Genomic DNA, 27,049 nt, shown 5'->3' with positions numbered 1-27,049 from the left:
CACAACAGTTCAGCTCAAGCACCTCAACTGATTAAGGTGAAGAAGCAGCTTTTACAGTTGTTAGTTATGACATGGCAGAGTAACTAGTTTACAAACCTAAGAACAGGCTGGAGAGATTGCTTGTGCTCTCTGTTCTCACAAAAGGGGACAGATAAGGAAATCTGAACTGTTCATCTAGGCTCTTGCTTTATCTGTCTCTTTTGCATACACTAATGCTGTGATTCCAAGCGACCTCTTTTCTAAATCAAACAGGCTTACCACAAAGTCCATCCCAACAGGAGAGCTCAACAAATATTTTAAAATAGGGAAACAAACGCAATCAAGGGTGAACACAAAACTAATTGAATAAGCAGGTTCGTGGATTGCTACAGCGAAGTGGCCTCTTTACAGCCTTGCCAAGTGCTTGTATTTCCTCTAGGAGGGACACAAAATAGAGAATTTCGCCTCTGTGTGTAACTCTAACTTTCATTTGCACAGACAAGCACTTATTTTTCACAGAAATACTTCTCTCTAGAACTCTTCGAATAGTTTGTGAAAAGCTATATACATCCCCAGCTTCAGCCCTTGCCTGGGGTGTCCTAGAATCTTGTCCTATGGGAAAAAATAAACTTCCTGAGTAGGGCTAAGGATTTGATGGTTTCCTCTCCACTGTGACACAGAAGGGCTAGCAATAAACACATGCTGCCGCTGTATTTACTAGGTTAAAAGGATTAGTCAGGCCAGCTGCAACAACATGATTTACTTGCCACCAGTACTCCCTGGGGAAATTCTATGGAACACCATTTCCATTAAGGTCAACAGTGGGATACTCCTCTGAATTGCAGTCTTGCAGTCTTTTGGCCACGATCAAAATATACCTGCCCACACTTAGATACCTGCAGGCTCAAAAGATGCTCTCTTCATGTTTGGATGTTAATTCTTATGCAAAGACAGTGATATGTTTTTACTTCTCTCTTTTATATATCAGCACACATATACTTTCTCTCCTTTGCTCTGCATTTCACACAAACATGTAATGTGCATCAGTTTGTGTACATTTCACAACAAACCTAAGCTACTCCCTATCCCGAAATGCGACTGGCAAAAATGTAAATATTTTCTCAAGCAGTGGTGTTTGCTATTTTCACCCAGAATGGAAGCATTTGTCTCAATGGCTAGAATGTAAACAACGTGTATTAGTTTCCCTGCCTCCTTTTTCTGTCCTGCAGTTCTAACACAGAGGAGCCAAAGGTGAGCATTTCAGTGTTCATAAGCAGCAAAACCTACTTCTTTCCAATCAGCCCACCAGCCCAATATTATACAGGATTCAGAGTAGATCCACATACACTGGAAGCTTTGAATCCTCTCATCTGCCTCCCCCACTTTCTCCTTGGAATGCCTGCTGCTGCCAACTACCTGGCAGTGGTTTTTGCTATATCTCTATCCTTCCCTTATTGTTGGGAATCCCCTTTCTCCAGAGCCTCATCTGAAAAAATACCCTGAGAACAGCATGTTCCCACAGTGTGTTCAATTAAATTAAGTATTATGGGAACAGCTTGTTCTCTTCAGAACTAGAGTTAGTTGGCTGGTGGGAAAAGAAAAAAATAGCAGCAAGGGAGTAGAGCAGGAGAGAAAACAGGCAAGGATGAACTGAGAGAGAGAAAGGGCCAAGAAGGAACTGGAATTGAGCGAGCTACTTCATGGGGCCAACTGTGCATTTTCAGCCAACCTATCAGAACAATTCAGTGTTTGATAAGAAGTCAGAAAACACAGCTCAACCGTGATGAAGCTCTTGGCCAGCTGAGAACGTAAGGTAGATGGGAAAGAGAATAAGAGTGCTCAGAAGCACAAGCATACAGTAGGAAAAATATCATTCAGAAAGGAAAAGTAATTCTAATACCAGAAGGAGAAAGCAGAACTAGCTAAATAGTGCTGAGGGAACAAGGAAATCTGGGGCAACTTCTAAAGCTGGCCCAGCTAAAAAGTCCTCTGAGGCACAGAATTTCTAACACATCTTTCCAAGAATCACTGGGGAGAACCAAAGCAAAAGAGAGCTCATCAAAATACTCTAGGCATATAATTTTCAGTATGATGCAAGAAACAACTACTAGAAAGTTCAAGTTGTAAAGAAACAAACCAAAAACTCCTGATGGTCAAGGAAAGTAGTTACCAACTCCTATCACATGGTAAAAGCAGTACTTACCTCTTTTCTGTTTTAGGTTTCTGAAAGGCTCAGATCTAAACCAGCACTAGCACTTAGTCTGGAAGCAAGAATTCTTCAGAGGCCTCAGCCCTAATCACTGTTTCAGTTCACACAATAGGAAAAGAAGATTGAAGGAGATCTGATAAAAGTTATCACATACAAGAAGGGAAAGAAAACTGGAACAGTATGCACCCTGTGCCCACAGCAAGTATAAACTGCAGTACAAAAGACCGAAGTGAGGGCACTGGATTTTTTCTTTCAAAAAGAGAAACTAGAGTCCTCATGATTACACAGTATGAAGAATTGCCATTTCCCTTCAGAGAGAAGAGACATTCAAGTAAGTGACTTATATTTATACATGCAAACTCACTGGAATCCCATTGATGCCTTGAAATCCTGGAACTCCCATTGAACCCTGAAATGAAAATGAGAACACATTATATTTCTCTTTATCAATCCGTATATTTCAGTCACTGGTGACGTACTTTTCACTCCAACATTTCCAGTCTTGGACTTCAACTTTCAACACTAAAAGGAGCAAACTATCTCATGTAGATTCTCTCTGACCACAGAGGTCACTGAAGACATAAACTGAACATCTGAGCTTGACTAGATGCCAAATGAGTGTTTCAGGAATGTTTTAATCAGGCAATTTAAGGAAAAATATAATCTCCTATTGCACATCTGGGGAAAATAAGATGCCAGGAATATAAACAATCCAGTGTAAATTTAACTCTCAGTGTGACACTTGATCTTCCAAAAGTTTCAACAAGTCTTACAGGTTCTTCTGTCTATGTTTTTATACCTCCATCCAGGGGTAAGTAGACAACGGTATTAATTTCAGATCACCTCAGACCTCTACTCTGGATAATAGTAGAACAGGCTGTATGAGCAGAACACCCACCCAAAATTATTCTTGCTTTGGAAAGATAAAGTGTATTGCTTCTATGAAGATGAGGAAGGTAGAATATTACTGTATGTTGGTATTGCATATGCAGCCATTTCCACAGAGAAACAGAAGTTCTGGTGTAGATAAAGGACTATTTCAGTGCAAGGTAATTGGTTCCAGTTGTTAGAGGATAGTTCCAATTCCAGACTTCTGTCTCTTCCAAAATCTGAGTTTACTGACTTCAGTGTTATCTGCTAGAATTGTGAAATATCACTCATATCAGCAGTCAGTGCTTGTTTTGAGTACTCCTTTGCCTTTCAGATTAATGCAATACTGAGGCAATGACTTTCATTGTCATCATTGTCATTTTACTACGTTCTTTGCCTTATGAAAAAGGATGACTGGAACCTCAATGTGTTGATGAATATTAAGCAAAAGGAGAATGTAACTGCAGCATATGAAAGCAGAATTGATCTGGCATTCACCTAGCTATCTCACCTGCCAGCAGCTGGCAAAATGTGGCAAAACAAACCCTGCTCTGCTGGTCCTGGTTCCTGAACTACCTGGCTTTTTCTTATTTGCATATATAATTTGAGCATTCTGCATCAGATAGGCTGGTAAAAAGTTCTGGACAGTCCTGGAACACAAGCCTTTGTCCTGATGTCCCAGATTTCCTTCAGATTTTTGAAATAAGGAGCGACACAAAACTTCAAACTGTTGTCCTTGAAAGATTCCTTTTGTCCATCCACATGTGCATGGAAATGGGAAACTCATTCCAGTTCTTACATTAGATGGTTATCAGACATTCCTATCACATAACCTCTCTTAGGCTATGTGGTGGGAGCATGCACTACATCATGCAATTGGACATGATGAGTCCTCAGTGCACAACCCAAAACTCAGGGTGCAAACACATGCCTAGAGCTCAACGTAAACTTTCCTTAAGGTAAACTACCTTCATGTATCCACTCTACATCAGTGAAAGTATTTGTTAATACTTCCACTGACTCTTCTACCAAGTCTGAACACCCACTGGGCTACTTCCTAAGAAGAAACAGCAGAACAAACCCTCAGGCTATTAAAGCACATTTGCTACTGTACCCAATCACGCATATTCCATTTACTGTCACCTGTGCTTCATGTTGGGTTATTCTATTTAATATGGCAGTTCATAACATTACTTCTGTTATAAATAGCTTTTCACCAGCAAAACTGAATTGCAGGTTCCACTCAATATCCATTCCCTTCTTTAGATGTCAGCTCAGTATCTTCTACATAGGAACCAGCTCCAGATCTCTCTGAATGTAGCACCAGTGATATCCATCTATCTCTGGGTAGGTGAAGTGAGAAACTACTGGCAACAGCAATGTTCTTCTAGCTATGGTTCACCTACCAGGATGGCTATAACATTCAGCAGCTTTGGAAACTGTTTTCACTTCAAAACAAAAGCAGGGGATTCTCTGTATGTATTAACGTAATACCCTTGCACTTTGGCAGACAGTTCAAGATGTTCTTTATATATTCAAACATCAATCGAACAAGACGACAGATCTATTGCAGGAGGAAAAAAAAGAAAATTCATTGTTGAACCTACCTTGTTGCCTTTGTGTCCAGCTGGTCCAGGGGGGCCCACTGCTCCTCTCTCACCTTTTGCTCCTGGCAAACCCTCTGGACCAGTAAATCCAGGAGCACCTATTGGTCCTTGAATCCCAATTGGTCCTGGTCGACCCTAAAATACAACAAAAAGAAATCAATACACCATGCTCATAAACTTTCATTTACTCCAGCCAGCTTACTCTTTAACACAACTTGATACCTGCTAGGTTAGTTAGGACTAAAGTTTTCCCCTCATGTTTTCAGATAAAGATTGTTTTTAGATATATTTCAGATAAATAATGAGTAACAGAAATCTCTTTTATTCCCGAAAGATTTAATAGTACCCACATTGCTGTAGAAATGTGTTTTGAGATGAAGCTGACTACTGCTTATGAAATTTGCAAACTCTTTTTCCAAGGTGCAAAATACAAAAACCTTTTTTGTTTATGCTTCAGTCCAAGTACAACAGAAAGACAAAACAGGTGAAAGAAGGGTCACATGCAGTCAGAAAACACACTTCAGATTATTTGAGACTAGAACCATGGTTGGCTCAAGACTAGAATTCTTCACACAGTGAATTAACTTATATTCCACATTGATTACCTTCCAGTCACAGTGTGTATTTTGACCTCCCAAACGCAGGAGAAGAAGGTGCAATGACAAACTATTGCCTGGAGAGGGCAACGTTTTCTAAAACTACAGAGACTCATATGTGACTGATGTACTTCTATTGTTCTATCACCGCAGAGATGTGCAGAGTAGTCTGGTACTTGCTTATTTAGCAAAACAATGCTGTAGAAATATTGCTGTAGGCGCTCTGTTTTTTTCTTAGCCTCAGAAGCTGCCACATGACAGCTGAATACTTAGCATGGAGTTCTGTGTTAACATTTTTACACTTCTCAGTTCATTTTGAGAGGGTCTGAAATAGATTAACAGATTTTAAGATCCCACAGGATTGGTAGAAATTGGCAGTTTAGGACTATGCTTTCTAGTAGCAAGATATGGAGTGTGGTACATAAAGTTATCCATGCAAAGAATCAAGCCTGGCATTAAAAGATACAGAATGGAGGAAGAAGTTTAAAAGAAAATGCATCCTCCTTTCAGTTCTCCAGTGTTCACATCCATGGCATTGTATTTCTCTTCTATTTTCTTCACTCCTTAAAACAGCAAAAGGAATGCAGCTCCCCGCTGCAAGGGTTTTAATAATCTCAGCTGGAGACATACAAAGTCTTCACTCCATGCCTTGGCAGGTAGAAGACTTCACTGCTAGTTTAAAAATGCATTTTTACGTGTTAACAATCAAATGGATTGAAAGAATCTGTAATTGATTTTTTAAATTCCTTTTCCAGGGTCATTTTTATGCCCACTTAGGCTAAAACATTACATCCCATGTTCCATCACTCTTGGGGCAGTTTCCTTATAAACTTCAGCAGTTCCCTCACGTCACTCTCCGTTGTGATTGTTTCATCTCAGTCTTTAACAGAGGTCAAGCACAGCTGTTCCACATTTCATACCTTTTCTGCACAGACACTGTATATTGTGAACTTCCAGGGGCACAGGCTCCTATCTGAAAAGGCTTTTCAGTTGATTACTTTTAACTTTTTTCACTTTGGGATAATTATCAATGGAATCCTTTATATTGGGACCAAGTGATCATAGCATTAATCCCCAACTCTTCAGTGGTCCTTGGCAACCACACAAAACAAGGAACACGCTGTGAAAATCACATGCTTTGCTCATGCTGTTGGTCCCAGCCTTAACTTTCCAAGGTATTCAGAGCCTTGCAGGCAGTGCTTCGCTCACAAGACGTGGGCTGTGGACAGCTCACCTCAAGGCAACACAGCCGTGCAGAGACACCCGTACTGAGCAGGCCAGCCACCAGCCTTGAGGGCAACAGCACCCAGAGTCCACTAAGATCTCGAAGGAAAATACACAGAATTCCTCAACCACATCAATTGTTAACACCTCTGTATTTAATGACACTGTTTCACAGTGACTGGAAGTGATAGCTATGACAATTTTAGGAGGCTTTTGTTTTGCACTGCTGCAGATGACTGAGACAAATGTATCCACAGGAGACAGAAAGGATGAGAAACTATGGGTTCAGCTCTGGAGCTGACAGAAAAAATAAGCATGTTCTGAGTTGTGTCAGTATCCCCAGGTAAAAAGCTCTTTTTTGCCTTGGTACCACACAAGAGAGATTTTAACAGTGCTTGAAGATTCTGTCCAGTGCCTTAGAGCACCACAAACCATAAAGACAAAGTAAAGTGCTTCTAATCTCTCTGATAATGTGATTATGCCATGATAATCAGGCACTCAAGGATTCCTACTGTTTCTTTTGAAGTCTGTGTGGATGGAAATCATGTTTTCTATGCTGAAACAAAGGACTTTGCTGCTAAAGAAGCCGTGCTTTTCGTCACTCAGCAGCACTCCCATGAACTGTCCCAAGACAAAAGCGTTGTGAAGAGCAGGCACTGTGCTGTGCAGGAGCAATGCCAGGAGAAAAGCACAACAAAGACTCAGGTTTTCCCACAAAGTAAACTCACAAGGTTCAGTGACTTCAGTGAGTTTACGTTGTGGTAAGCGCCTCACCTTTACTGTGCTTTGGCACCAGGATTGCTCTTACTTCTCACTTAGCCCAGAAATAAAAAGAACAAACAGCTCTTTGCAGTGAGGACAAGATTAATCATCAAACGTGAGCTGTATCAAAAAGAAACATCAGGGAACCAACAGAGCCCTCCATTTTTAGTCATATGCACACACAGTCCAGTGACCTGTAGAAAACCCATTAGGAACTGACGAAAATTGTATTGTTTTGGTGTTTGTGTTGTTTTTTTTTTTTAATGGAAAATTATAGAAATTCAGTAACACCAAGCAAGGGCAAAGTCTGTGAAATTACTGCAACTTGTGAATCTTTCCATAAAAGCCCACTAGAATTCCATACATTTGAAACACACTACGTGTATTCTCCAAGACATTTATGTATCAGGCTTTTAGTGCCCAAGCAGCACCAAATTATGATGTCTGTTCCTCTGTAATGAACATCTTGCTGGTAAATAAATAAAAATGGCATCACATCCCGACACGCCTGTGGCCTCTCCATAGATAATTTCAGAATTTTGTGCCACAAGTTCAACATGCATTACACGCTTCTGTTACAAACTGTGCCATTGCAATCACTCAAACTACAAAGATGTCTCAGACCCAGGATTTTGCTCTTGATGCACAGCAAAGTGGGAAAAATGGCTGGGGATAGGAAGCACCCTTTGCTTCTGCACCACCACCCTGCAGAGGGAGGCAAAACAAAATGACTGCAAAACATACTTCGATCACAGCGTCTTTGAAGGTGGAAAAGTCTCCCTAAAAAGAGTCTTCCCTTCATCCTGCAATCCACTGCCTCCCTCAGGTGCCATGAGGGAAGGCCAGTTGGGTGGGTAATGGGGGAGTCTCTAAGGAATCCACTGCTGCACCAATGAATACACCACAGTTTCTTCATTGTCCCTACCCGTTTTGCCAGCTCTAATACCCCACATAAATTTTCGCCCACTGCGGCAGAGCTGCTACACATAGCACTGCAAATTCCAAACATTCTTTTTTTCTTTTTTTTTCAACCCCATGCCTCTGTTAACTTGGAGAATCAAGTGCAAATCTGTTCCATCTTTCACTGTGCAACAGAATACAGGTAGCAGAGGTACAGAACCACCGAACAAATCTCCTATTTCAGGGACAAAAAAATAATACAAGTGCCTGCCTGCCCAGGGGGCAGATCTGCTAGCCTCCCTCACTACCAGACATTAATTCAGTGGCTCATCAGCAAAAAAGGATGCTGAAACTCAGAGAGCTAGACAAGTTCATTGCTAACCAAGCAGAATGCTACTCATCAAGTGGGGCAGACCAGCTACAGTCAGTGTTTGCAGACCTCCATGTTTCAAAGAAAAAACAGTATTATTCTTTTAAGTGAAATGAAGATCTGCAGTACATAAAAAGCCACTGAATTTAAAGATGTTCGTGCTTTCCCAAGCTAATGCACAAATCTATCAGACAGATTAAGGATGTTTTCTGTAACATGGCTTTATACTTCTGATGTATAGAATCCCAAGGTCCTTCTTTTCAAGTAGAATTCAATGACCACAGTTTTTAAAAGGGTCTTATTCACTCTTTTTTTCCTTCATCCACCATTTCCTCCAAATACAACGCGTTACAGACAAAGACTTACTTCACAAGTACACAGTTTGTAGTCTAAAGCACTTACTACTCAGCTGATTACATTAAGGTAAACCAAAGAACCAACCATTAGTCTTCATGGAATTGGAAATGCAAGTTCTTATATCCTCAGTACGAGGAGCAGAGTCCAGCTTAAAACTCTGAAGGAAGATCTGTGTGTCCTGACTCCACACAGTGCAGAAAGACCTGTGCAAGGGATGGTCTTTTGAGATGCACATTCACACAGGTCAGTGGCATGTAAATACATCTATTCCTTTCCCATACAAACCAGTCATTCACCTTAACCAGGGATGATGCATTACAAATTACACATGACCAACATACCAAGCTCAGGTGAAGTGACTGCAAGTGACATATCATAGCAAGGCAGCAGTGTCTATTTGCACTCAGAGGCCTCTCAGTGGCATGACCCTTGGGTCAACCAGTCCTTCTTTCTAGGCTGCCATTTCCTCCCTTCCCCTCTCGTAGAGGATTCCCGCAGCAGTGGTTATCTCCTGCCTGACATGCAGCACCCAGCACAAGTAGCCCTGGTGTCATCTGGGGCCTCACAGCTCTACTGCAATAACAATAATTACTGATGAAAAACCCTTCAATATTTTCCTAAATTACAGGTTAGTGTCATGCTTGCATTCCAGCATAAGTAATTATTTTCCCTACTGAAAAATGCTTTGTACTTTTAAAGAAAATTATTCAAGTCTTCAACAAACTCAGGAAACTCTCACTCAGAATGGCTTCTGTATTTCTAGCATAGAGCTTGCCGTTCTATACAGCTTCTCTTATCACACGCAAATAAACAGGGACAAGAAAAATATCCCATGCAGCAATCTTGTTTCAGTCAGTATCTTCTCAAAAATCTCTTAGTCTTTCTCTTTGATACTCCCCTTTGTTTTGGGGGGTTTTTTGTTTGTTTGTTTTAGAAGGTAGGGTGTCAGAGTAATCATTTTTTCATTTTATTTTTAAGAGAGAAGATACTATTCCTGTACCATGTGGAATTCTTTAGTTTCATCGCTGATTATGGAAGTTTTCTGTTTCTGCAAAACAGAGCTGGGCACATTACACTGCAGAGTGCCAAAGCTGTGCTGGTCATCCCAGGAGTAATCTTTTAACATAGTAATGAGCAACCGCAAGCTGTTTCTCATAATAACTTCCAATTTTAGTTCATGCGATAACAGAAGTATTTTTGGAAGTAGAATTTATTTCTACTAAACCAGCCAAGACATGACTGCAAGTAGAAAATCTGCGTGGATATATATGGCTTTACATACTATTTTTAATGTTTAAAAACAAACAAAACAAGAAAACAACCACTTTGATTCTAATAAATGACTTGCTGCCTGAATCCCGTACTTCAGTAACAAATACAGTTAAACTGAAGGTTTACCACATAAATACAGAACTTGCATATATAGCCTGGACATAAAAAACATCTTTATTTAAACTGGATATTTAAATCTCTGAAAAGTATGTTCTTTATGCTCCATTTCCAGTTAAAAAGCATTATGGAACACGCTGATCCAATCAGTCCTACATATTTGCTATTTCTGTTTACAGCACACACAGAGACCACATACTGTAGCCTTTCTCCCCCACCACAGACAATGCCAGGAGTGACTCAGCATTAAATCTAGGTAATTGCTCCATTTTATACTCTGCAAACTTTAAAGAAACTCCTTAAAAGAAAACCTAGGAGTAAAAAAAAAAAAAAAAACCAACCTAACTCAGATTGCTTTTTTTGCTTTGATGTACTGTAATCTCTGGGGTAGATAAGACAGTAGGAGCACATGGAAAGTCTCCAGGCAACAGAGAATACAGACAGTGCAAAAGCAGGCAGGCTCGTGGGCTGCACCTTCTCTCTGAGTGATGCCAAGGCCAGGCAACAGCCTTCCTGCACCTAGCACCAAGTGTTATAAAAAGGCACTACGGGAGCCTAAGGGCAGTGAAAGCCATATTTCAGAAGAAGCTGTAAGAGTTATTGTGTTTTGCAGACAATAGATACTGGAGAGAGATATTCCAGAGTATCACATCCGAGGTGATCACCCCTGAATCCCCCAGCTTACCCACTGTTTGTTTAAGCTAATCGGCCTGAGGCCCCAGGCAGTCTTGCTCAGGTGATTCGTTCATCTGTTTTATTGTCTTGAATTTTTCACTTCTTGCCACAGTAAGAGGGTTTTTTGGTGAGCCTTTTCTGCTTTAAACTCGAAGGGCAAAGCTAGGTTCCTACACAAACAGAGCGCAGCTCATGTAGGCAGCATATGAGAACTGACAACCGCACTACTCTGAAATCAGGCATGCAGAAGCCTGGCAGGGCAACTGAGGAAACGGAGCATGAGGCAGAAGGTGAGCAGCAGCAGGCAAGAACTGCTCCCCACACCTCTGGGAGCTTTGGCACAATGCTATGCTCATTAACATTCCAAAAAGTAGGCTTATATTGAAAGGACGTGTTACACAATTATGAAATCTTAGCAAAAAAAAGTTGCAGCGAGGCCTAGCTGACTTCAATTTGCTTATGAACTAAGCATTTCTTCTGTAACAAAAGAGCACAGTACAGCCAAGGGTTTGAATGGTTTATGGGATTTTATGGTCTTTTGCAACCTCAGTTCATCTCCTCTCCCTCAACTCTTTGGTGCCTAATCCCTAAAATATGTCTTAGAAAGCCTCTACAGTTCCCCGACCTATTCACATAGGACAGCAGCTGTCACAACATTTTCCTGCCCTTAACCGAAGGAAGGGCACTTCTGAATATTATCTACACCTCTTGACAGCAGCACAAGACATGAGCTGAATTTTAATACAATAGTGTTAGTTACTTTGGAAGGAAATACAGGGTTTCTCTAGGACCTCTTTCCATCTTCCTGCTGGCAAAAACCATTTGCTCCCCAGAACACAAACAAGTAGCTCTCGGTGAGAACATGGCTGCAGGAAATGCTGGCTAGCAGCTCCTTGGTGGTCTGTGCCCACGACAGGAGATAGGGCAGGATAGGAAGAGGCTCAGATCCCCCGGCTCTGTTGGCTTTGCTTGCAGGCTTTTTCTCTAGCCAGACTGATCTGCAGATGCTGCTGCTGCTTAGCGATATCAAAGTCCCTTGGGGAAAACTAGTTTAAAGTCATGGTGACTTCATGGGCTGCTACAGAATAATTACATTTCTCTGGTTAGCAAGTTGTATCAGGAGCACTGCCCATGACACCACAGCTTCTGATTCTCTCCAAGATACACCCTCCATTACACAGCTTCTCCAAGGACCTTCTATGAGGTCATGACAAAAGAAGAAGGAGTACTGTGTTTTTCCCCTTCCACTTGGCCCTAGCACCCTACAGAACAAACCAGAAGAGTCCAATGGTCTTCCAGAGAGCCACTCACCCAAACAGCGAACAGCTACAATGAACTTCATGCTACCTCCCCCTCTGGCTGGCATTTCCAAACTGCCTTCTTCACGGACTCAAGTGACAGAAGATTCATTGTTGCAAAAAAATGTTGTCAGTAGAAAATTAGCCATATTGAACAGTGTACTGAACAAGTGAAATCTTGCCAGTGTGGGTCCTGTTAAGACTATTAAAGGGACATTGTATCTAGAAAGGCAGGACAGGCTCAGCCACATGCTGAAGCTACACAGACTCCAAATCTCTCGAGGGTCTGCTGAGCCCAGATCTGTTAATTCGCTTTGGGCTCCTCTCCAGCTCTTTCTTTTGCAACAAACCCAAATTTCAGTTTTCTAATTCCTCCCGTAAGCACAGCCTGTAAGAAGGTGGTGTTTCCCCAGAGGGATGTGGGCAAGGAGCAGATGTAGCAGCACGACTGCCCACGCCACCGTTTTCCAAGCACCAGTGCTCCTCAGCAGAGATGGGTGAAACTCACTGTCACTCCAAAGGGCAGTGACGCTGACTTTCACGTATCCCACAAAGGCACGGGCTATAAGAATACAGTCTATTCACCAAGAAAGCTGTCGTTCAGATCTCTCAGTAGCAAGGAAGCAGGAAGAACTGCAGAGCTCAGATAATTCTTTGCCCATCAGCCTTTACAGCACTCTCAAGGAGATGTAGGATTAAAAAAAAAAAAAAAAAGAAGAAAGACTGATAGCAATGAAGGAATGAGGAATTGCTAATAAATATGTAATAACAAGCACCTCCCCACTGGCTCACAGTTTTTAATAATATTAATAGCTTTCTGCTATATATTAATGATATATTAAGAGTATTAAGAGCTTTCTGCTCTTCTTTCTGTATGGGAATTGAAAACCAAGCACAGCCAGGACATGTCCTGCTCCCCCAGTAACGGGGATAAGGAGATAACAGAGATAAGGAACGGACCAGAGGCATGAGACTATACAGTGGGATGAAGAGATGGAAAAGGAATTACGGAAGCCCCTTCTGCTCTGCAGATGATACAAAGAGCTTTCTATTTCCCTCATGCTGTGGGAACAGAGCCTGTCCTCTTGTGCTGGAACTTCCCCAAACACGACTTTCAGTGAGTTCAGAAGGGAATGAGGATGAAGAAACTGGTAATTAAAGACAAAAGCCCTTAAGGTTACAGAGCTCTAGTGATCACTTACCTTACTTTTCTGTCCTTTCTAAAGGGCCTCCTTATGCTAGAGGCAAGAAAACAGTTCACAAACCCTTTAGGGAAACTTCACTTGCTGGTGCTCTTCATTGCAGCTTCAGCTACAGATAAGTTGTTCCCAGCTTTGGTTTCTATCAGCAGCTAAACTAAATTCCCAGTCTATTTAAATTGTAGCAGATAACACTTCTACAAGTTGAATCTGAGACCAGTAATCAAAGAGTAATTTTACAGAGGCACCCACATGGAGAAGAACATGCAGACTTAAAAGAACTACTGAAAAAAAAAATGACAATGCAAGACTTCTGGCAAAGATTTAATGTCTCACACACCTCTAGAGAGAAACCAGCCACTAATCATCAGGAGCTAGGAAGCAGTTAAGCGTACCAATCCATAAGGCAGCTATTTCATGCTCACCAGTCGGACTCCCTGCTAAACACTGGGGCTGACAAACAAGGTTCTGCCCCACTACGTTATGGGCAAACAAAACCACATTCCTCCCCTTGCACAATTTTAGACCTAGCTCTGGAGTGTGAAGCCAGGGCCAGGCTCATCCCTTTCCAGGTTGCTGGAAAGTCAGATCAAACCTATTCTAAAATTGCATTTGTGGATTTGAGGAGGTTTTGATCAAAGAAATCTCAAAGTACCTGTTTATTTTGCATAGATTCCCAAAACTGCAAAATGTTTTCTGTAAAAAAAACACCTTTCAATCAATGTGATACCTGAATAGCTCAGCAACATTCGTTTTGTTACAGGCACAAATACTAGTCTTGTCCTTGACTTCAAAGACTCACCAGTTCCCACATGATTTGACACTTCTACATGAAAGTGGCTATCAATGAATCGTATCAGTGAGCTGACGTACAAATACCATTGGACTGCAGTTTATCTGAACACATCACTGTAAGAAAATGGTTAGATAAAATCTAAGCAAGAAATGATAATGTAGTGCATGACATCTCAAGGGAGACAGATCATTTGTTTTCCATGGTAATTACTCTAGATCAACATCTCAAAGGATCCAGAGGACTATGATAATGGAGGTACCACAATATCCCACTAATTTGTTAATTAGCAGTTGTAGCGGTACCATGGCTATCACTCTCCTAGTTTCCACACCGTTTATGGAGTTTTCCTGTTAACTTTTTCAACAATTCAGCTGAAGCAGAACAATATATCTTGGTTTAAATGCTGCAAAATTATCAATAAAATAATCTTCACATTTAGCTTTTTGACTTAGAATCCTTATAAAAGTTGCGCAATCCTTTCTTCATCTATCAGCAGATATGCTGGCTAGCAATGCAGTTGTATTAGAATGATGTTAGTTTTTCCTACTGTATTTTGTAATAATTAACATATTGAGGTGAGTTGGATGCAAAAACTATGTAGTACTAAAATAGCACAGATTTATCTTAATATCTATAATTAAACAGTTATGGTTTTTCAGGTGGCCACTAATATGGTAACTAAACATTGACTATTAATGTGTTCTCTGTTTCTGCAGAATATGAAGTGAATCATTAGAAAATGAACAATAGAGACTTGGTTCACAAGAGTAACACTGGCACTCTAAAAGCAAATTTAAATGCCTGTATCCAATATAGCCTTTGGGAATTTCTCTCTCTTTGTCTCAAGATCCTAAGAGACCAACTTTGTAAGTTGCTGAGAGAACTACGTTTAAAATCTGAACCTTTCCTAACTTAGTCTGCTCTCCAAGACATAGCCAAATCTTCACTGGACTAGGATCTGAACACTGCTTTTTTGGCTCCCTTTTCTCATCCTGGAACATCTAACTATTCTATTAAACTCCACTGCTGCACGGAAGATGTGTGTCTTCACATCAGCACAAATAAAGTTCCAGGACAACAATCTTGTCCTTTTCCCCTCTGATCTTTCTGATATATTATTTCTGTTCTGTACCTTCCCCATCTGATATTCAGTCTTCACGCCAGTACAACCAAACCTCAGTACAGACTATGACATGACTCTGAAACCACGTCTGGAATTGGTATCTGATCTATGCTGCATGCAGCTACCTCTAAGCCTTACTACAGGATCTGATATTAACATAAATAAGGTAAATAAAGTAGCCTTTTCCAGGGGAAAAAAAACACATCAATTTTAGTCACCGAACCATGTCCCACTTACTAAGCATGCTGTTTACAAGAAAGAAACACAGCAAAAACTCTCATTATCCATTAAGGTCATTCAGTCCCTAAGGATGCTTCTAGTTAGAAGGCAGGAAGGGAAAGTAGGCCATTCACAGATCTGTCCAGTAAGGGGTCAGTGGCAGAACAATAGAATCTCCGCAAGCAGTTTCCCCTACATTTTGTCTCCCAGAGCCGTCCAGCACAGATTGCTCCACTAAAACAAAATTATCTGTTTGAACAGATAATATTAGTTGAGATTTAAAACTCAGATGGGAACCATTTGCTTATTCAAGATAGGGAATTTAGAGAAAAAAAACTCTTCCCAGAGATCTGTTATGCAGCAGAGCCAAGGGGAGTTTTGCAAACACAAACAATTCACTTTAAAGGGAAAAAAAATGGAGCCTGTGAATTCTCATCTACACGTTGCTTGGAAATACACTGACCAAAGCAGGAGTGGAGGGTAGCAGATGCCGTAAACCTGCAAACGTAACACTTTGGCAAGGCTCCAGTTATCTCTAGAGGCTTAAGCAGAGCAGGTCCAGGCAAAATTTTAGTGCAGTGCCTGATAACAAGAAGCGCCAGGCAGCCAGGGGCTGGTTTACCCAGCAGTGACAGAGAATAAGCTGCAATTAGCAAAAATAACTTCAACTGCTGTCAGAGAGTGAGGGAGAAGGGGAAAAACAAGAGAGGATTTCTCATTTCTCTTAATAAGTGTTCCATATTGATCAAGATAAGGACGGAAATGAACTCTTCACCTACTTGAATTCCCACTGGCTAAGGTATATAGAATAAATGATTAATTCCAGTGTTGCTTGTCATCACTTAAATTGTATGTTTAAGTCCTTGGACATTTACTACGTGGCTGTATTAACACTCCAAAAAGCTTCATTCATTTGTTGGTATAAACTACACTTCCAGTCTGCTTAATCTTTGACAGACAGGTCTCATTGTCACCAAAATCCCTTGCTACACAATACAACAAAGACTTAAATGACTCTGTAGGCCAGCCCCGCTACCCACAGTGCCCTGCGCTTCCTGCCCATATATCCCTGGAATTCATGACCATGCAGATTACTAAATTACACTCTAGGCCAGGGATTAGGCAGGGCTCTTTGTATGGGAGCATCTGAGGTCTGGAAGAAGATTTTACCTGTCACGGTCTGTGCTCATTAGGCCTTGATGAGAGGCAGAAGGAAGCAGTGCTGCAGAAGATCACAAACACTGGTGTGTGATAATCAGCGATCTGTATATGATGACAGGATAACCTGACTGGTGCTGCCCTGCACACAGGTCTGGGGAGCTTTAGGCAGACAATAACCAGCCCGCTATTTCCAAAGCAGCTCAGCAGCTACTTCTCTCTTAAAAAGAAAAGAAGAAACCGTTCCCTGCTCAGACAGACTGCAAGCCAGCTAATGGCCTTCAGCCTTCTGGCCAGAACTGAAGTGTCTCAGGGTTAGGAATACATCCTGCAGTTAAGCAAACACACCAACAAGCCAAAGAGAGAGGTATGCTAGCTCATCAGTTGGTTTAAATTAGCTGCTAATCAAAGCTGGTATTGCTTCTGATTGTTTTCAGAATGCTTACAAGTTACATATTAAAAAAACCTTGAAAATAAAGCCAAGATGATAACGCTCGAACAAACATCATAAGCACTCCAAAGACAACATGCATCTTTTATCAACCTGTATGTAAAAAAGTAACACTGCTTCCCACCTGAAAAATCATAAGTCTTCAGAAGGTCTTAATTTTGATGCAGACATCAAAACACATCTACATCAATATGTCAGATGACAGCAGCCTTTATTCAGCTTTCACATACAGAAGGCCAGGAGCTCCAAGCTTTGGCTACCTTTGGCTACCTTTGCCTAGAAGTTCAGTAGCTACTTACTGTAGCCAGGAAAAGTACAACGCTGGAAAGTCAGAAGCATGGAAAGAGAGAATCCATTTTACAAAACAAGATTTTTTTATTTTTTTATTTTTTGCCTTAGGAAGTAGCTATCCTTGTCTTGTTTTCCCTCCTCTTTGCTTGCATATTCTTTGTCAGCAAATGATAACATCATCCATTTTTAAACAGTTATGTTGATGCATCCATATTGGCCTGAAAGATATTACATTTCTCACTGTAATTTGCACTCATAGTTCAGTGAGTAACAAATTATTTAAGGCGTGAGAGATAGAAAGTTTACTGCATAGCCCAGCTTATGGGTTTATATTAGAAGGCAAACCATACTAGCAAAACATACTGACCATGTACTTGTACACCACAATATAGTAATGCTGTGGTTCAGCATCATCCTATGACATCAAAGAAGAGTGTTAATACACACCAACATGACAGTGTAATTTTAGAGAAACCAAAATGGCCTCAGATCTGCAAAGAGCCTCCTAGCAGCTCACAAAAAAATTGCAAAACCCCAGAAACCCTGGGAGGACAGGCACTGGAAGTGGATTCCGGTTTGCACAGACTCAGCAGGACTCTTTGGAAGTTGCTGCCAGCACTCCTTTTGCAGCCAGAGCAGCCACTGTTGAGCTACACAAACTACTCTAAGCCCTTTCCCTAGAGCCCTTAGCAAGGGAACAAGCATTCGTTTGCTGTTTGAGAAAAATAAGCAAAGCATACTTTAAATGAATAGAGAAAAACAAATCCCCTATTGATCACTGCTGCAAACTTTGTACTTCTCTTGTTCATGAAGCGACTCCAATTTCAGTTAAACCACAACTATCTACAGCAATGTTTTTCCATAGAACGTTCTTTTAAGCCTTGTGCCATCCTGTATTTGCTTGGTGTGCAATAAACTGTGCCCTTGGCCACACACACACACCATGCCCCTTCGGACCCTGGATTAAGTTGTTCACAATCCCTGTAGGTATTCATAATGGCCATATAGTCAGCAAGAATAGAAAAACAGTGAGTGTGAGTCAACACTGTGTCTGGATCTCACAATAAACATTCATTTTCATAGAGTTCTAGATCATCTAAAGATTCCCTTGCCTTCTCACCAACAACTACGCAGACAACTGAAGTGCAGACAAATGGAGTACAACACTGATGTCAGAGGCAGAAGGATCAGGCCCAGTATGGCTCCTGTCCTGTCACTGGTGCTGCCCATACAGCTGATCCTTGCTTGACTGACTCAAAACCAGCAGAAATGTTGTCTTACATCTGTCACAGGCTGGAAATGCATCTGTAGACCAAAGCCCAAGAGGAACCATGCTACTGAGGAAGGCTAAAAGTTCAGAGCTTAAAAGCAGAATAAAGGAAAAGGAATCTGAGAAATAAAGAAAGGAGGTAACTATAAGAAATACAGAGGAGGCACAGCTATAACACCCACCTTCAGTTTGCCACACAGACTGAAGAGCACATGAGGTAAGCCCACAAGAGCCAAACAACAGCCCTGATGTGTAGCAAAGAGTCTTTGTCTGTGGCAAAGGAACATACTGTGTCCTTGCTCCCACTATGTACCTGAGCACTGAGGATACCCATGGGAGACTCATTACAAGTACTTACAAGAATCCAGTGTCCAACTTCCTATTTTTTTTTTTTGGTTGCTTTTTTTTTTTTTTTTCATCCAAACAGCAAAACTAAGGAAGAGTCACGAATGCTGAATAGAAGTTTCACCACCACTGTCTGGCACACGCGGGCTTAAAGCCTGGGTTTCATTTCCCTTGTTCTCACAGAGGTTGCACTCAAGCACAAGACTTAACTCCTAAACACTGGAATTTCACTTGAGTCTATGCCATTGCATCACCTTAATTCCAAAAACAATTCTCTTCTACTGACACCAGTAACGCCATAGTGCCAGTGCTCTTACCTGTCATCTAAAATATCTGCTATTTTCTCCCAGGAACAAAAAGAAGCCATCCAGAAACTCTGTCGCATAAATTTAAGAAAAATGTTTTTTATATGTAATATGTTATTTTTATTATCTTTGTGATACAAGATGGAACAGAAAGTGGGGAAGAAGTCTGGGATTTCAAGAGTTCAGGTCACGGTGATGGGTTGACAGTTGGACTAGATGATCCTAGAGGTCTCTTCCAACTTTAGTGATTCTATCTGATACTGTGATACTATGACTTACCTTGAGTAGCAAATCAGTACTACCTAGTTTGACAGCAGTTTCTTTATTACTCCACCACTTGTGTTAACAGCTTTTATAACATCTGTTAAAGAACCAACTGAGACTGTGTAATGCAATGGAAAGCGCAGCAATGACAGCAGAGCAGCAAGGTCCTAGGCTATAGCAAGTGAGGATTTGCTCAAATGCGACAGCCTTGGGCACAGAAGTCGAGGAAAGAAGCTGCTTACCTTCAGAAGGCCTCAGGTAGGCAAGGATCTCCAGCAAGATACCCTCACCTCCACTGCCAACCCTTAAATTAGCTCTGAGAAGGGGTGGATCCTGGCTCCACCCCTTCTGGTCACTCAGGTACACTGCATGCACCTGAGCTCCCCTGGGTTGGCCCTGCCTTCCCACCAGGTGCTCAATCACTGGTTCAGGCCATGACCTAGCATTTCCACTACAAACTGAATATTTCATTTTCCTTTCCAGTGAAGCAGTGTGAAGTGCACTTCCTTTTGAAAATAACAGCAGCTTCAGAAGCTCTTTCAGAAGTATATTCAAGACCATCGGTCTTCCACAAAAGCAGAAGGGATTAGACCCTTATCCATTTTTAGCCCTTAGGCAGGCTAGCACGTGGAGAGACAACACTGTCTTAACGATATCTTTCACCACTGACAGTAAGTTTCAGTTATGCAATCTACCTACCTTCAGCCATCAAATAATAGTCTAATTGGTTGTTTTTTCTTTCAGTTAAGCAAAAGAATACTAAAGGTTGGTCTATGCTCTAATGATTTAAAATAGGATAATGGAGTTTCTTGTGGTGTTTTCATTGCCCCTTAGCTCTGTTCAGTCTCTGCATGCTATGATAATACATTGTCTTTGTTACGCCTGGCCAGCTCTATGCTTCTGCTCACCATTCCATCCCACTCAACTCCAGGGCAGAGGCCATTTCAACACAGCAGTCTGTGCTTGCCTAAGTCACTCTGTACCAACATATGCCCAGGCTCTTTCTCTGGCTCATGCTCCTTGATAGTCTCATCCTTCAACATTGCTTGTATACTGGGGATCATCTCATTTAAAACACATTGTAGATCCATTAATCCCTATTATGCCTGCCATGAACACAAAGTCCAAATGTTCGCAATTTAAAGCAGATGGATGAAAATCTGGATCAGTGTTCGTGTGCAGCTACAGTTTGGGACAATTCCATGGTTTTGTCACAGCTGTGTGTTCTTCTGCAAAAAATGCTAAACTTAATGCTTAGAATAAAGGTTCTTCAATGCAAGGCTTTTTCTGTTGTTTATACAAAGCACAGTTGATCCTGATGCATAACTGATGCCCCAGGCCCTGCTACACTGTAAATATTGGAAAGAATCAGACCAAAGAAACTACAGTCTTTGCACAAATGTTCATTTTAAAACGTGAACCATTTGGATGCTGTCTTCTAATCCTGCTGGAAATAGCATTTTGCTTCCACATTAATATGGATTCCAAATACTAAAATTCTATTTTAGTAGAGTTGTTTGATTCTTCTTCAGAAATGGTGCCAGAAAGCTCGGAAGCAGTTGTAGTAGTCTACAAGTTAAATGCAAGGAAAAAATATTTCAACAATTAAGAAGGAAAAGTAATTAATTTACAGAAAATGTTTGCATTATTACTTTTTTTTTAAACCAGGTTTAGAACTGAGGATCAGGAAATTCCAATATTTTTGCTCTGACCTATCAACAGAATAGTATCTCATACTGTGTTGTGTGGTAAAAACTACTCTAAACTAAGCAGACAATTTGTAAATATGCTTTTTGTTTAGACTGGAACACAAATTTTATACAGCACATACAACTCTTAAATCCTATCCAAACAAATTCAGAGACAAGGCAGACGAAGAGTGCATACCTAGAACCATAGGTTTTACTTACTTACAAATAAACATAGGAAGCATTTGCTCAGAAAGACTCACCAGAAAAAAAGCTAAGCACATTAGTCATAAATACATTTCAGTAGTTCGTCATCTTGCAAGACTAAGGCTTTTGAAATCCAGTGGCTAAAACAGTTGACCCTGTAAAGCCAAAATCACATCAAATGCTAACACTTACCGAAAAAGAGTAAACCCTACTAGTCCTGACAAACAAGTGGTGCTTGCTGTGTTTCTAGAAGCCTTCCAAAGCTTGTAACTTGAATAGCTAGTTGTGCTTAGAAAAAAATTAGGTTAGAGAGTCTATGATATGCAGTGGCATTTAGGAGCAAGCAAAGAGCACTAGATCTTAGAAATGTGCAGATGTTCAGGGGGCATTCATAATAAAAATTGCCTAAGACCCCACTACACCTGAGATAAATGTTTATGTCCCCATCTGTTCACAGCTCGTGGTGAAGTGAGCAGATGTTTGCTGGAGGACAGTGCTGATCAGGTGGGCTTTTGCCAGATTTGCAAAAACCAACTGGACAGCAGCAACATTTCCAGTGTCACATAAACTGATCAAAGTGAGAAAATCCACTAAAAGCAGCAGGGATGGCTTAAAACTAATACCTAGTTCACTCACACTTAGGTATTTTAAATAATGTCAAGGCTTTGATGTGTTTCTTCAAGTGACCAAAACTGCTGAACATACAGGCAATCATTCTCAAGACCAACAGACTGTATTATCCACTGCAGATGAAGTCTATTTGTTTTCAGCTTTCTGCCTCAACAATGGAACCGTTCTGATACTCATCTTTTCATCTGGATATGAGATTATGTATGCATAGTTACACCTTGAGGATGGAAAGGAGGCCTAAGCCTACAACCTCTCAAGAACAGAACAGTGCATAGCCAGCACACCTGTAACACTGCAGTTCAGGATCCCATTCATTCACTTTTTCCATAAGCAACGAGTAGCATCACTAAAGTCTGCCCAATGATTTCTCAATGCTGGCAACAGGTTTTCACTAGTGTAAATCAGCAGACCTCCAGCAAAGGCAGACTCTGGTATTTCACTGCTATTTCCGATAGTTCTCTATATGAGAAGTGTAGGAATACAGCAGAACCAGAGTGAAATCAAGACCTGGTATTCACCAATATTCTCTTAATCACATGCCTAAATTTTAGAAATGTCCTTCTGGAATTGATATTTACCTATTTAAAACTCCTCCATCATATACTCAGTAATGCAGTGCTCTCCTAATCTTTAAATTAAAAAGTTGAAGTAAACTTTGCTCAAGACTGCAACTAAAACCCAGGTGCTCTGGATCTTCCCCATACAATCACTCTATGAGGTGCAAAGTAAACAGTCTAGTCCAAGTATAAATATTTAATAAGATGCTTGCATCTGGAGCAAAATGGAGCTAAATTAGCGTTCCCTATTTATAACATAAACAGATTAGTTGCATGACAGTGTTAGTACAAACTCCCCTTGACTATAAACATTTGCTGATGTATTTCACCAATAACATATAATGTATAGGAACAGAGGAAGGATTTACTTTGAAGAGTTGATGTGGATAAGCTCCAACTTAGCGGCCTTATCTCACCTGACAGTTGTTCAGCCTGTTCCTGAATTCTCCTAGGAGGACAACTATCCCATACAACATTCTCCTTTCTACTGGCAAAAAACAAAACAAAACAAAACAACAACAACAAAAAAGAGCCCAGTTAAAAATCAGTGACAGACACCGAGAGAAGATTCTGTTGTGCTTCAGGCATCTCCACTCAAACAAATACTATCTTCTATTAGAAGGTTCTGAAAAACATTAGCCTAAACTCACACGTATTTTTCAAAGACAATTCAGCTAAGAACAAGAGCAGCCAAAAAATCTGAGCTATTACAAATGTACTGCTCCATCCCAGAAGGAACTGCTCATTCCCACTTTAGTCTCCCTTCAGCAAGAAACCACCAACAGGTGGCTGGTGAGACATTCTCATCCATCTCATGTACAAATTCTATTCATCTTCTATAAAAGAAGATCATTTTTGTGTGGCCTTGTAATTTGAGATAGAAAAACAATATAGTAATTCAGACAATGTTTTTTGTTACGCAAGTATTTATAGGTCAGAAACTTTAATATAGTAAAGCCATATTGGCTACAGTGCTCCTCAACCAAACATTGATGAGCAGCAGTGTCTTTACAGGAAATATTTCTATTGCTGATCTCTAGTGGGGATGGAAAAGATGGAAAACCAGCTTCAAATCTCATAGAAGCATATAAGCCTCTTAAAACCCTCCCATTCACAGTTCAGCTTACATCTATTCTCAGACCATCATCTCTACGCGTACAAAAGGAATGTGAGAAACTGCTTTAACTCTTGGTTGAAAAGCAACTGACTCCCTTTCAAACAAGACCAGGCTATTCTCTGAGCTTTAGTCCATCCACATGCTCTGCTGTTTGAAGTGGAAAACACACAGGACAGCTCGTGGCTGTGCCTTGAACATGGAGCTGACTCTATGCTGATGCTTGTGCTTAGCTTGTATACAACCAGGCAAATGCACGCATGTATTTAGCTGTGGGCTTAAGGTAAGTCTGGGCATACATCAGCGGAAAATAACACACTCACTACCACACATCCTGGAAGGAACAGACCCACATTCCTGGTCTGAGCCATTTAACTGAACTCCCCTTGCAGTTACATAGCTCATGTTGTGTTGGTCAGGTGGACTGGCTACCCTCTCTAACAGGCACAGCCTGCATGGGTGATCACTGATGAGACATGCGAGCTCCCTGTCTCTGTGACTTGAAACAGGTGTGCTAAGTCACTGCTGACAGAAATAGCAGCTGATCTATACTCCTGAAGACACTGCCCTAGGATAAACAGTTGAGACAGCACAAAATGGAAACAGCCACAAACAGGAAGTGAATTCCCCAAGGTAACTTTTGCCAGGTCCTCTAAGAATTTTTTTAGCTGCAGTCCGAAGCACTGAAAGTGATCCCTATTAACATAGTTGGCTACCAGGACAAGAACTGCAGCTGTACTACAAAGTGGAAACTTGCCACTGGTGTTTGTTTCTTTTTTCCTCAAGATCTTCCCAATTATCCAATAGGGAACTTATGATTCTTGTTTGTCCTCACGTACTAGACAGAAGCCAGTTGTACCATCTGCTTTCAAATATATAATGAATAAAGTTGTAACAAATACTACAGACAGAACTTAAGGCTTCAAGTCAAATATTTCTAATCTATTAGGCTCTACTCATAAGTAACTCTGAAGTACAAAGAGGAAACATGAAACAAATGCTGAGCTTGTTAGTGAAGCACAAGTGAAAAAACTACGTATAAGCCATACTGATCTTATCAGAACTAAGTCAATATTCAAGAATCTTATTTTTGTTTGTTACTCATTATAATGTCCAGTTAAAACAAAGGAAATGTAATTAAGTGCAGGACTGTTTAATGAGGATGGCTTTTGTTGATTTCATTTTAAATGAAACACACTCCCACTTAAATTCCCCTTGTGCCAATAAATAAATTTACTGAAAAAAGTCTAAGGCAGATAAAAAAAAAATCAAAGACTGCATTTTCCTCTCTAGACATAACTGGTTGGTGTACTACTGAACCATACAACAAACACCATGATCTCTCAGAACTGGAAAATAAGAATAAATATCCCAAAGCCATTTTCTAAGGGCAAGAAAACCACTCTTCTACACAGCACTGCAAGTCCTGGATTTGAACACAGCAGGACTGCGCTACCCAAAAAGGAGATCTGGAAAGGATCATGTATCTGTAGTTTTCAAAGAAGTCTACTACATCAGAGGGAATGACTATGCAAGCTTCACCACCCTTTAGCATGCAGTAAGACAGGAAAAAAAAACAGCAATGCTCCTGCCCACTCCTGTTCGTCCATCACCTGAAAAGAAAATCCTCAATTTCAAAATGACCAAAATTCTTGGCAAAGCCATGACTTGATTTAAGTCATGAGCGTTGAGTGTTGCCAGCAAAGAACACCCTCTCAGCTTCCACCTAATATGAAGATAGTACTTTCCTTTTTTTTCCTCCTGTGGCCTCATCAAATGCCATGCCATATTAATAGTTTGGAAGAGGTAGAGAGTTTTACTTTTTTATTCAATTTGAGTGATGAAAATAAGTGAATATTGAAGGGCCACATCAACGTTACAGAATGGTGTAATGCCCTATCAGTGGAATAAGCAGAACACATTGTTTCCATTTCTCAGCATACCCCTGTAATGACGTCTCTTATCAGCCATGTCCTTCATGAAATGCTTCAAGTCTTCTCTTCAAAGTCAGGAATAAGAAGCTGAGAGATAACTTCAGAAGGGCATTCAGCTTGCAGGTGGCCTCTCTTCCAAGTAGCTTAGTGGAAAACCCTTATCAGAGAAGAATTTTACACATTTGCTTTAATAGCAAAGGAGATGTAACTCCATTAGAGAGCCAAGACATTTCTGGCTGAAAATATCCTGGCTGAAAATGAGCAGATCGTTGATGTACAACTACATGTAACGCTGCTTCAAATACCCCAAATCTACCCACAGGAAAGCACCTCTATTTTCATTTACGTCAACTTAGTGAATTACTCTAATTAAGCATGGGACTGATTCAGGAAAAATAGTAAATAACTTAGGTGCAGAAAGGAACGTGGGGTAGCTCTGCACAGTCTCCATATTAAGAAAAGGGACTCGTGTGCACTTGCACTCATTAGATGTTTAGCACCAGCAGCTTGGGCATTCCCAGCAGCCAGCTCACAGAACTGCTCCTGAAACCTCCCCCAAGCATAATACCCCAGACTAGAGCTCAGTGAAGTGCAATGGATGCTCTTCTGAAGTGCTACAGCTACCCAATTAGTTATCTTACGCAAAATAAATCAAGTTCTCATTTTGCAACAGAGATGGGGCTTACAGAAGTGCACTGCCTCCAACTATAACATCCTGTCAACACTATATGTAGCGGTCTCACAGCTTCTTTATGCAAATGTGAAAAAGAATTCATTAGGATGTATTCCTCTTTGAATTTCTCTTACCTGAAATTCACATAAAACAGCCCACAAAAATAGCTGTTTGAGCAGACAGAAGCCTGAAAGCAATTTGATTTGAAGGCCTGCAAGTGAAAATCTAGCCTTCTTACAGCTGACAGCAAATCCCTTAGAAGCAGCTATGGAGCCTAGCTTCCCCTCTCTTCAGTATAGAGAAGGGTTCATAACTGTTAACAAAAGCATACCGGGAAGTAAGCATGCTGTTTACAGCAAATAACATGTTATAATTATGTTACAAGCCTGAAGACACGTAGATGTGATACACCTGATGCTCTCCCACCTGCTCGTGCAAGAAAAAACACAGAATGCAGCAGCAACATTAACACCGAAGAAAAAAAAAAAACCCAAACACCTGCTTTCTGTCACCCAGTGTACAAAAGAAAGCCACCATAAGCAGAACTGTTATCTACCCAAATCTTCTCAGGAGATAGCACATGTTCCGG

The 27,049-nt window shown here is 40.8% G+C and overlaps 1 protein-coding gene across 2 annotated transcripts in view; it reads right to left on the bottom strand.

The window, feature by feature from the left end:
• The window catches only part of COL4A6 (collagen type IV alpha 6 chain), a 121,449-nt gene that overhangs the window by 37,899 nt on the left and 56,501 nt on the right, over positions 1–27,049 (bottom strand). For both annotated transcript variants that reach the window (XM_420322.8, XM_015278603.4), the window contains exons 4-5: positions 4,666–4,800; positions 2,553–2,597 (exon numbers count right to left, since the gene is read on the bottom strand). In XM_420322.8, coding sequence (XP_420322.5) covers positions 2,553–2,597; positions 4,666–4,800 — 180 coding nt within the window. The remainder of the gene's footprint in view (positions 1–2,552; positions 2,598–4,665; positions 4,801–27,049) is intronic.

The sequence above is a fragment of the Gallus gallus genome, chromosome 4, assembly GCF_016699485.2.
Source record: "Gallus gallus isolate bGalGal1 chromosome 4, bGalGal1.mat.broiler.GRCg7b, whole genome shotgun sequence".
In the NCBI taxonomy this organism is placed as follows: Eukaryota; Metazoa; Chordata; class Aves; order Galliformes; family Phasianidae; genus Gallus; species Gallus gallus.
Note: the sequence above shows the minus strand (reverse complement) of the source record. Positions and strands in the feature narration are given on the sequence as shown.